The sequence below is a fragment of the Lissotriton vulgaris genome, chromosome 2_1 (assembly GCF_964263255.1).
Source record: "Lissotriton vulgaris chromosome 2_1, aLisVul1.2, whole genome shotgun sequence".
Lineage (NCBI taxonomy): Eukaryota > Metazoa > Chordata > Amphibia > Caudata > Salamandridae > Lissotriton > Lissotriton vulgaris.
The window spans coordinates 212,191,971-212,204,129 of record NC_141687.1 but is presented as its reverse complement, the minus strand read 5'-3'; the positions used below and the strand labels follow the sequence as shown (position 1 = coordinate 212,204,129).

General features: G+C 45.6%; 1 protein-coding gene across 1 annotated transcript in view; it reads right to left on the bottom strand.

Moving 5' to 3' along the window:
* The window catches only part of RHBDD2 (rhomboid domain containing 2), a 111,404-nt gene extending 99,695 nt beyond the window's left edge, over positions 1–11,709 (bottom strand). The window contains exon 1 of the mRNA XM_086954763.1: positions 11,451–11,709. Within this exon, the coding sequence (XP_086810889.1) occupies positions 11,451–11,655 (205 nt within the window). The 5' untranslated portion in view covers positions 11,656–11,709. The remainder of the gene's footprint in view (positions 1–11,450) is intronic.
* Between the last annotated feature and the right edge of the window lie 450 nt (positions 11,710–12,159).

Sequence of the window (12,159 nt, the reverse complement as noted above, 5' to 3'; positions counted from 1 at the left end):
GTTCAAGGGGAGTTCAGGTTACGAAATACTCCGTTTTCAGGTACCTACAGCTTACCCAGAGCACCTGATGGGATAGACAACATCCCCCAGTTAAGCCCGTTAGAAGAGAAGGTCTCCATAGCTCACGTCCCCAATAAAAAATTGTGTGCTTAAATGAGCTGTTGATCTACACTCCAGACATCCTTCATGCTCTCCAGATCAGTTGGCAGGCAGATTCGGTCCAATGGGTGATACAGATTGACAAACAGCCCGAAAGGGAAAATATATACACCGCACATCACTTCAGAAGGGGGAGGCAGTGGTGAATGGGACAAGATTCCTTGTCTTGTTGTTTTGGGTGCGAGGGGCTGTGCGGATTAACTACTCTCGGTGTGAGGCTGTTCGACCTCGAGGACATACTGGAATAGAGTGGCCAGGACTTTGAAGTAATGGGGCCCACGCCACCACTGAAGTGACATCCCAAATGACCCTGTTGAAATACCACTTCAATGCATGGCAAGCAACAGCTGCCGATTGCTAAAGTTAGATCTGTCTGCTTATTTTCTTTTTTTTTTTTAAACATGGGCCCCCATCTTGCCCCATCCACTGCCCATCCTCTCTCTGAGTCAAAAGCTAGGATGTCTGCTCTGTTTCAATGTTCAACTATCTTGGGCCATTGCTCTGTAGCCTAAAGCAACACTGACACAACAAAGTTGCACTGGGCTCTAATGCAAGGAGGAAAGGATAGTAGCACAGCCATAATTGGGGATTAGCTGTCCCCTCATACCAATGGGCCCTGGTGTTACTGCACCTGCAGCACCAATGATACCTATAGCCTTGCCTCTTTGGCCCCCTACTGTGCCAGCACTCCTAGACCGGAGGCCCACATGAGGTTGTCTGCATCTTTGTATATAGAAAAGAAGGGGAAAAAGCCCAAAACCTTGCAGACTGAGTGGGTAAAGGGATACAGACCTTAAGAAAGTACCAATGCCCTCTGCCATCCCAGTGGAGTGTCTGCGGGGCAACAACCTTGAAACTTCTGCCTGGGCAGAGGTGGAGAGAATGACTCATGCAGCAATGCTGGTTCTCCTCAAAGGGGGTTTGTCTCCACTCAATCACAAAAGGCCTTAGGAGAAGTCAAGGGAGGGGGTTGGGGAGGTCATGTAATGAAATGCTTCTTTTTTCATGTTCACCCTCACATTTCTGGACTGATGCTCCTGGTTTTTTGACTCATAGTGCACTAGGGCCTGGTAACCAGACCTCAGAGCCAGTGTATATATACACGTCCTGACAGCACCACTTCCAAATTGTTGTTTTGCTGTGGGAGAGTTAGTAGCCTCCTTGGCTAACCTAGAGTTACCGACTGACCACTCAGCCCAGCTAACTTCTGAATGGAACTACTAATATGAATACTGTAAGGTATCAAATTAATCTTGGCATTAAATCCGACTTGACGCCCAAGTCAAATTTAATGTCACTATTATAGAAATGTTATGTTTACAAAGTTGCCACTCTGTGACCCAGTTTGTTCAGTGGCCTCACACAGTCTCTGGCCACAAGACAGCTGCCTTTCTGGGTAGTAGTGTGAATGACTCCCACACTTAGGAACAATAGCAGTCTGCTACAGGGTGAGGTGTTACATTCCCTTCGCAGGAAGGCACTCAGGGTGTTAGCCCAAAAGACGAGCTTCAAAGGTGAAGCTGCCTTTGGTGGGTAAATGGTGATCACACTCTTGAGGGGCTACCCTTGGCACAGGTAGACATGCTGAGGAGAGGACAAAATGGAAGACCAGTGCCCAAACTGTTTTTACCATGGGAGTGTACCCCACAGATAGCCACACCTCTAGGATGGTCTTCTAAGCTTCTAACATCCGAGGATGGTTTCAGATATCTTGAGAGAGGTCAGAATAATGCACTTTGGGATAGCTGGATGCCACACATAGCTGGAAAGTAGTCACAGAGAGGGAGGAGACTTGGTATGCCATTGCCTAGTGACAGCATCATCATTCCCAGGGCACTTCCTGGGCATAAATATGGCACTCTGAACCGTAGATCACAGAAACTGGAGAAAGGACCGAAGAAGGACTGCCCTGCTGACCCTTGAACTTGACAAAGAAAGGCGGCACCTTCAGCTGTGCTGCAACTGCCTCACCTTGGGCTAACAAAGTGAGGACTGTGCCTGTGGCTCCCGGCTTGGGGAAAAGTTGTTCCCAAGCCCTAGACTATGGAAGTTACTTTAAGAGTCAGTTAACTGACTGCCTGGAACAGAGCCATCAAAGCTGAAGTAGCTCAGCTGAGCGCCCCAAGAGAGCGATCCTCTATGGCCAAAAGTTGCACGCAAGTCTGCCTGACCCAAGAGTGTTGTCTAAGTCCAGATTGGTTGCCCAAGAGGCACATCAGCCTCCACCAACAGAAATTGGTGGGCCTGAAGTGGACTTAGACTGGTAGCCCAGGAGCAGATGGTCTTCTACTAGCTCAAAGAGGACTTCGAGGGACCCTGATTTCTGTGGCCACAGTCGCCAGGAATCAAGGAATAACTGTATAGGCATCTCCATTGACCGCACGGCACCCAGAGCATTCTTGAGCATCTTTCATCTCCTGCATCGGCAACATCAGGACCACTCCATTGAAGTATATGGCTGTCATGTAGTAAAGTTTGGAACTAAACTGGAAAACGCTTTGGTCGCTAGGTAAATGTCCAAATACACTCCCAGACCTGCACCCTATTGCATCCGATCACCCAAGTCAGGCCAGAGTAGTCAACACAACTCTAACAAACTTTTCAAATGTTTGCAAACTTTACGGTCACCAATGCTTGTTTGCTTTTAAACTGAGATTTAAGTTTTCTTTAAAAATGTGCATCTCCGGCACCCTCTGGTGAATTTTGCTCATCATGGACTCTGAAAATGTATTAAAATATACTCAATTTATACAAATTAATGTCAGATTTCTTTCATGTTGTGTGGCTTTCTTATTTCGTTGTTTGGAACTATTAAATGCTTTACACTAATTCCTTTGTTTAAGCGTTGCTGCTCGAAGCCAGAACTACCTAGGGTTGAGCTGAAGGTTTTACAAATGAGCCTGACTGGACCCAAAACAGTTTTTGTGAGTATTGTACATAGTAAGGACACCCAACCATACCATAAATTTATATCAGACAGGGAATAAAACCACGGAACCCAAGGAAGAGGGGTTCCCCACAGTTTGAAGACATTTGTCATAGTGATAAACTGAAAACAAATCACAATGCAGCTTATGGACGGCTGCCGGAGACTTTGAGGAGACATAAATCAGATGCTGCTCACAGTGCTTCCAGCCAATCATAGGTCATGTAGATGAGGCTAGCTGTCGCACCGTTTTCCTTAAACCAATGTATGCAACCTGGAAGGGCTCAGGGAGTGTGAGGCAGAGGGAAGACTAAAAGGTGTGTGCACCAGAACCCCCTAGTCTTGTAGGAAACTATTAAAACAACTGTGGTCCACATTAACTGTGCAGGTGACTGGTAAGAAGACTGCCTGTCTGATGTTCAGCATCTCAGTGTCACATAGTCAGAGGTCACTGTGTGGTGCAATTGTGGCCCATGACAGGCAATAGAGGCAGACAGGGGCCTTCAATATGCATATGCCTATTGTTTTGGCAGAAAGAGGATCTTTCCCCGTGAAACGGTAATCATAACACAAAAGGTGCATTTTTATCTGCATCGTCTGTAGAGCTAGCAAAGGGGAGATTTTTACACACCTCTCCACCCTCAAAGGTTAATCTCAGACTCTTGTCCATTTACCTCTTTTCCTACATCCCTCATTCTCTCCATCACTGTTCTCCCCTTCTAAGCCTTCTCTCTACATCTTACCTCTTCCAACTCTTGCAGTCATTTCTCACTCAAACCAAATTCGTTTTCCCTCCATCTATTTACCCCTCACTCTGCTTTTCTCCTGTCATCTCATCTTTTCTCGATTCTGTTCCACTTTTCTCCACCAATATAATTGCCGACTTCATTTCTTATGCCTTCTTTTTCCTGCCCCTTCCTTCTTACTATCTTTCTTTTCCACTTCATACCTACTGCAGTCTTCTGCCTTTCACCTCCCAAGTCTCCATCTTCTTCCTGCTCCCCTCACTTTTTTCCGTCATTTGCTGCTCTTTGGAAGACTGGCCATCTTCCCGTCTATCAAAGGTATCCTTGCTTCTTCACACTTCCCCGCTTCCATTTCCTCACTGCTCCCCTTCTTTATTTTTTTTTTCTGATGTGTTACCCCCATACTCCACCTTTCTCAGTACTCTTAACGGCACAAGGCAACTAACATTAAAGCTACAGTGCTTGAGTGAAGAGAGGTGAAAATGGAGACCGTTGGATCCGATAGTAACGAGTCGGTTGGAAACGGGCTCTATCGATAGCCCTATAACACAAAAGGGTGACCAACCGTTCGTAAATTTCACTGACAGTCCGTAAATTAGGGCTTTTGTCCGTTGTCCGTGATGAAGGTCTTAACAGACGGCATTTGTCCATAATTTTAGCTACTCAGATAAATAACAAAAGTTGATTTCCACAACTCAGATTCCCCAGCTGACCTGCAAGGAAGTCTCCTCTGCTGCATTCCGGAGGGAGGGGCAGACGGTGAAAAGAAATAAGCCCAGGGTGTCTGCTTCCGCAAAAGATGCAAATGTGTGTAAATGGTTAGGTGGCAAATGTAAAGGCCGCCTGGGAGGCGTTAATTGCTGGAATCCTTGTAGCTTCCTGATGACAGGATACTTACAGAGTTCATGAACTAGAAAAACTATTGAAAGATCAAGAGATTAGGGCAAAGCAAGCCATGGAAGGGGATTTCAGGACACACAGAAGTATACTGCAAACTTTGAGAAAGTAAAGGGCACCGAGATCGAACACCTTATTACTAGGTGATGTTTAATTTATTTTCAACTACTGTCAAGCGTTGGACAGCCACTTAGAAGTTTGGCAAAGAGTATATAGTCCTCGAAGTGTATATTTTCTACTTTATGGCACAGTAGGTTTGAGTGAGCACAGTTTTGTGTCACTTCAGCGTACATTATTTCTTGGATACTCTGATGTTTTCCTTTGTTTGATTAGGAACTTCAACAATTTGTTTAGAAACGTAAACTTGCTTATGCAGTTTTTTTTACCAGCTTTTTTGTATCTCCTTTGATTCCTACATCAGGCATTGCCATCCTTTGACATGAAGGTGTACATTTTCATTTATGTACCACATTACCATTTAATTTTGGTCATCTCGTAACAGTGCCACCTGAAAGAAGAAGTATTAGATTTTTTTTCCCTACAACCTGAGGAGCCATCTTGTCCATCAAGTACTGGCCTTTTACTTTTGTTTTTGTTGTGTTCTCATGTGCTTTCTTTGTTGCTCTTTGCTGTAGTTGCTGAAGTGGCTGACACACCAGATTTTGTGGGGGCAGGACTGCAAGCTTCAGCCCGCACCAGCACACTTGAGGCCAGAAAGTAGGGTCCTGAAATTTGCACCAGTCAGGCGCATAAACAACAGATCTTTCACCAGCTGCGTAGGATACTCCCAGGCAAAGACCGGGCCAAAAGTGGGCCTGTTTGCACCTGGAAGAGGCTGGGCTGGGCCATCGACCTTGGTTTTGTGGCTAGGGGAATTGTAATTTCGGACTACAAGCCTGTAATTAGCGTGACCGGCGACTTTAATCAGTTGTAATTATCTATTAAAAGCACCCAAGCTTATCTTGTTTTCTGCCCGCTAGCATTGTTGGATGGTTAAGCGAAAGCTACGTCCTAACATGGAGGGAGCCACTGCCCCCCCCCCCCCAAAAAAAAAAAAGATCACTACTCAAGATTGGTATATTAAAAAGATTGAAGATTGATAGCAGCCCGTCCCAACCTTATCCGAGAGCAATCCGGCTTCCCCGAGTCCCGGCTGCCCGGACATTGTCCAGCATTTCGGGCCCCCGCCCGCCCCGTCCCCCGCCTGCCCTGACCCCCGCCTGCCCCGACATTGTCCCCTGGAGCCAAAAAAGGCGACATATGATAGTCACAGCAGTGCACTATAATGTAAAACCGTCTCACTGTATTGCAGCTATTACTCCAGCTTTCGCCTGGAAATTACCATTTCCATGTGTTTAGAGTGGGGATAACCCTCACCAGATTTCCTGGCTTTCCTTCGGGCTGCTTGCTTTCCCCGCCCCCGCCCGCCCCGGCCCCCGCCTGCCCCGACCCCCGCCTGCCCCGACATTGTCCCCCGGAACCTTAAAAAGGCGACATATGATAGTCACAGCAGTGCGCTTCGGGCTGTTTGCATTCCCCGTCCACATGAAAAGTACCACGAAAAGAGGGCACATTTAAACACTGCTCCGAGGTTGACGGATCACTTTCGCCTGTGGGGTCTCTTTGAGCGGGGTTTACCCTTGACGGAGCTCGGAGTGCCGAGATTCCAGCATGGTAACATAATGCCTGCGTGTCAACCTAATGACCCTTAAAGCTGAAACGCTGAAACGCTGGCGCTCTGCAGTTCAACTTCCTGAGCTGTGTTTGAGGTAAAACTAATGAGCGTGATCGTGGTAGTTTGGAGCCTTACATCACCCCGTCCCCCGCCTGCCCCAACCCCCGCTGCCTTACCTCAGCCGCTGCTCCTCAGTCCACCGCTCCTCGCCGCTCGTCACCGCTTCTCCCCCGTGCCATGTCCGCCGCTCCTGGACGCCGCTCCTCCCCGTGCTCCTGACGTCAGCACGCAGGTCGCTGCCTGTGCTACTTCGAGGGGACTACTTTTTTATAATGTAAATTTTTTAAATATAACATATTTTTTAACTTTATATAGCCTATGTCCATCTGCACACCCTGAGGATTCCAACGATGTATCGGGTGTGTGGATTGGCGCTGTGGTTCCCGAGTTCACTCGCCTCAAAGTTCTTCCTTTATAATAGTAGTATAGATATATATATCAAGCTGAAACTGACGAATCTGGGAAGGCCAGCCTCTTCTCTAATCCAACCGCCCTGACTAAATCAGATATAGTCTGGGCTAAAAAAAAGTTTGTAAAGCATTGTGGCACTGCCAAAGGGAGGAACCCGAAATCTCAAAAACTACTATGTTATGTTACAAACCTCACCAGCATTGGAGCCGTCTCTTGAGTGGGTGGATAAACTGAGACAGATTGCTCTTAATTTGGTTTAGACTCTGCTTCGCGAGATGGCACCTCGGTTTCCACCTTGGGCAGTTTGATCCATCTAGAGTTTTAAGACGTCCATCAGATGAAATCTTCCCTCAGAGTCAGCTGTGTTTTTTGGGTGTTAATTTTACTCTGTTTTACTAAAATAAAATGTAATTCCATTCATAAGGGAATGGGGATTTAAGAGATGTGGAGCATCCCAGGTCTATTTGCAACAACTAAACTCCTCTTCCATCTTTGCTAATTTTTGTTCTGTTTTTTAGAAAGTGCAGTTAATAAAGGACAACTTATGTTATTCTGATTATTAGCAATTTTGGGACCTGTTGAGGATACACTAATCAGGCCTACTGCAAGAGTTTTCCCTTGCAGTAGATACAGTTTTCTGGTATGTGTGCAGGAAGCACTGCCAATAAGCAGGTCCTTGAATTGGTCCTTCTCATATTCGTCTAACCCATGTAGGCAAACCTGTGCTTAACATACGGAGGAAACAAGAAGGCCTAAAGCAAGTGACTAGTTCCAAAATTACACACCAAGCAAAACTGGAACAGAATTCTACTCCATGTTATTATATTGTTTGGTACCACAGGGTACACTTGTTTTTAGTTTAGTTAACCGGTCTCTGATATTTAATGAACCACTCTCACATTGAGTCCATCAGGGCTTCCAAACTGGGCTCTCCAATGTCTTTGAGTTCCTTTTTTTGGCAAAGGTATTTTATTTATTTTAATCAACTATAGGACTACGGACAGATCACAAAGCAATAGAATCAAACGTAAATAAAATTTTTGGACACGGACAGAAGCGTTAATATGTATGTAAAATATACGGGATAAAGATTGAAAAGGGGATCCTGTTCAGGTTTGTGAAACGCAAGAGGTCTGTGACCCAACTTATAAGTCATTGTCTACTTTTATCATCTGTCCGCACCATTCTCACTGTGATCTCCTCGGCTAGTAGTCACTCAGACGTCCTGGTACCACTACCACAAGGAGGAGCTTCAGTGGATTATTATAATCCTGCAATGGCTAGCAATAATAACAATAAGAGCATGTAGAAAATATTCCCTTTCTTAAACTTTGGATGTAATCCTAATATGCAACAGTGTATGGATTTATCCACAGCACTACCGGTATTGAGGTCGGTGCCTCTACCACCCCTCACCAGTGTTCGCTGACCACCGGGCAAGCCCAAATCTAATGGAGATGATCGCCCCATGCTGTCAACATTGGGGACATTCATCCATCCATGTTGCATATATTTTGCTGAGTGTTTGTGGTGTAATGTAGGGCCAATGTTGTATCTTAAATTGGACTAGACTAAAGTGGGCATCACTGGATACTGTTTTATGATACGTGAATACTGTGGCCCATTCTAAATCGGTTTAGTGGGGTAGCCAGGTAACATTCCCACCTGCCTTGGACGGCTAATGGTCCAATCACTTTGATTTGTAACAGAGCCTATTAAAATAGACACCTGCCTACCACCCTCTCAGTTTGGTGTTTGTTTGAAGTGCAACAGATTCAGGAGGTCATCCCAGGAAACTCACCCAACATAGCTCAAACATGGTTGGCCGAAAACCATTTGAAACTAAACTCCCTCAATACGAATTCCTCTTAAACCCCCCCCCCCCCAACCCCCAACCATTCATCTAGCAGCCTCAACTGGATGAAGCACCGAACAGCACTCAAAGGGCAACCTTGCATTGTCGAATCAGCGAAATCGCTGGGTGTGACACTGGACCGAAACCTAAATATTCAGAAACATATCAGTGCCTCCACAAAAGGAGCACATTTCCACATGAACACCCTGAGAAGACTGAAACCGTTCCTGCCTGTAAAAGACTTAAAACAAGGAGTTCGAGCCCTAGTAAACCCAAAAGTGGAATTTGGGGCTGTAGCCCTATGAGGCCTCCCCAGATCGACGACAGCTCCGCTAAGAGCCTCTATCAACTCAGCTGCTAGACTCGTCACAGGTTCGAAAAGAAACTCTCCCAGACCGTAGAGCCGTCAACTGACTACCGTTCGAAGCTAGAATTCATCTGAAAATCGCGTGTATGACGCACATGGCCTTACATCAGAACACTCCGAGCTATCTAGCTCAGAAACTGGTACTCTCTTCTGGTAATAGAGCCTCCAGGAGCTCCAGGAATCTTCTACTTCTATTTCTAAGTTATTCTTGTTATATGTTCTTCTGTCTTTATCCACACAGTTGAGAGGAAACACTTGGTTTGATGCTTATGCCTCTTTGCGCCCAAGAAAAGAAGAGCATAACAACTTCATGGCATTTGCATATATGGGACATAAGGTGCTTGGTGTCAAAAAGATTATTCTATCTGCATCTTGCCTGGCCTCCTGTAATAAGGTTGCAGTACTTAAAACGTAGACCAATGGGTCTTTCTTGAAGTAGTTGCAAAAATGCTTAGAATGTAAGTCACTGAAAAGCAGAATAAGTGGGCATGATGATCGAATCCAGCAAAGAATCCCTAACTCATTTTGCCTTTTGTGTCCATTTAATTTTTGTTTTGTGTTGGACCTCACGCCATGTATCAGAGGTATGTGCTAATGTTATGTCGAGGCACTTTTGACCTAAAGGTAATCAGAGCTGCCAGATGTTTATGGAACCCCTGGCCCAGAAGGGGATCCCAATTAAATAACTTTGGATTATCATATACAAAATGCTCAATGAAGATATTGTGGGGGATGATGAAAATGTAACCGCAAGATTGTTTCCCTGTAGCATTTATTGTTGAATGCATGTTGCTATAATTTAAAAATGGCTGGTTGACACATTGTGTGGGTAATGAAATTTGGTTAATGTGGGTCTGCTGGCGGCAGAATTATCCAAGCGTCAACACTCCAATCCCACAGGTTTCAGTCTCTAACGTTATATAATCATTCTCAACCTGACATACTTTAAAGAGAGTTTGTGTATATTACATACAGTGGAATACAATCTCATATATAGTGATATGCGCTCTGTGGTGAGGGACAATATGTACTTTTTGTTGAAGGCTCATAAGAGGCACACACATCCTAGCCCCTTGCAGTGCATTGCCGTTGACTTAGGGTGGCACTCATCCTGAAAGGCTGCTATGGTCTCGCAGCACTCTCTGTCCTTTTCCTCATATGTCCTCTTTTGTATCCCTCCGCTGGCATAGTCAGTGCTCGTCCAGACAGAAGTTCACACAGCTTTTCTCTCCCTCAGTTGGAATCCATGGGCTGATGAGGCCATTCTGGAGTTCATCCTCATCTGAATTATTTACTATTGCGCGACCTCAACTGAAGTGTCTGTAAAACGTACTTATTGTCCCGATTTTTTTGTCCTGAATTTTGATCTTTTGTCCTGAATTTCTGTCCTGAAGTTTGACCCTATGTCCTGAATTTTTACACTCACCATCCTGAATTTACACCCATGCCAGTTGGTCCCCCTATTACACAGGGAAGGAACAGAGCTCAAGATAAGAAAAGGGTAAAGCTGGAACCCACATATGGTCAGGAAATAAAGAGTGGGCAATAAATGTCTCAGGGAGGTGAGACCGGCTGTTCTCCTTGGGTGCCATCTATTTATGGGCTGAAAAACACATTTCTATCAGTTGAGCATCTTCGTCCCACACCTAAGCAATACCCTCTGTATCAAAGGCCGCATCGTATTTTTCTGTGATCTAATCCAAGTCACGTGAAGTAATTTCATATAATGGTATTATCACTTTGAAAGGCGACGTAACGTAATTTCCAGTGATGCCATAATTGTCAAAATGGCATTTTTTGAAAACTGAAAATTCATATCTCATTTTGGTGCCAAAATGTTGAGAAGTATGCATTTAAGATTGCTATCTATCACAACCACGAGGTCCAAAAACACAGAATTGCGAATCATGCGGCCAAGTATAAATACGCATGGGGATGTATGACTGACTAGAATTGGGAAACAATACGTTCTATTAACACTCCTAATAAACTGCAAGGCTGTGCATGTGTAGCGCATTTAATTTTTGTATGGGTACTAACTACTTTTGGAGGAATACCTTTCCCGGAGGGTGCGTTTAAGTTATATGGGCTCAAACTGCGGGTTTTGCTTCTAGTGAAGGCATGACTACCCCACTTCTTTATAGTGTACAGTCGCCCTCATACAACTATTCCCTCCCACCCCCCCATACACTTCTACACATCCCCTAGCAACCACTAGACAGTGACGCTGGTACCCCAGGTCTCCAACTAACCATCCTACATCTTTAATCGTCCCTACACCGTCACGGAGTCAAGCAACATCCCCGGGCTCCAGATCTCCAACTAACCCTCCTACCCCCATTAACTCCCCTCACCGTCTCGGAGGCTGGCAACATCTCCAGGCTCCAGGTCCAAACAGGAAGTGGTCTCTTCCGTCCCCGGTGTTCCCAGCAAGGTGGGAGCGGAGGCGGCCAAACAGCCCAGAAGGGTAAGCAACACAGCCGCCGAAGGCTGCGGCCGGGGGCAGCAGCAGAGAGTGCGAGCCCAACTAAAGGGAGCAGCGGGGGCCGGTGGATCCATACCAAGGAACAGCCACCTGCCTGACAGACGGGATGCAAGCCCAACCGTCTCACAAGACAGGCGCTAAACAGTACGTGTCTGTGAACTGCACTGACGAGAAAGACGCCCAAAACAAGCCCCGCCCACAACCGAGGTTAATAGCCAGATGCTTCTAGCTGGCCTGTACGGGTCACACAGGGACAGGCCTGCAGCGCGCATCTCTTCACCGTAGGATTCGAGAACGATCACGCACTCAGTGTCCTTTATTTTATTTAATGCATTTTTATATAGCGCGGACTTTACCCGAAGGTGTCAGAGCGCTTCACATTAGGAACAGTAATGATACATGAGGAGAAAATTACAAGTGAACAGATTACAAAAGCAAACGTTAAGTTACATGAGACAAAAGTGACAATTGTGAGCAAACAAAATACAAGAGGTAGCAAACGGTACATTACAGGAGGAAAAAGTGATGTGTGCAAGTTACAAAGGCATACAAAGTACAAGTAGAGGTATAATACTGCA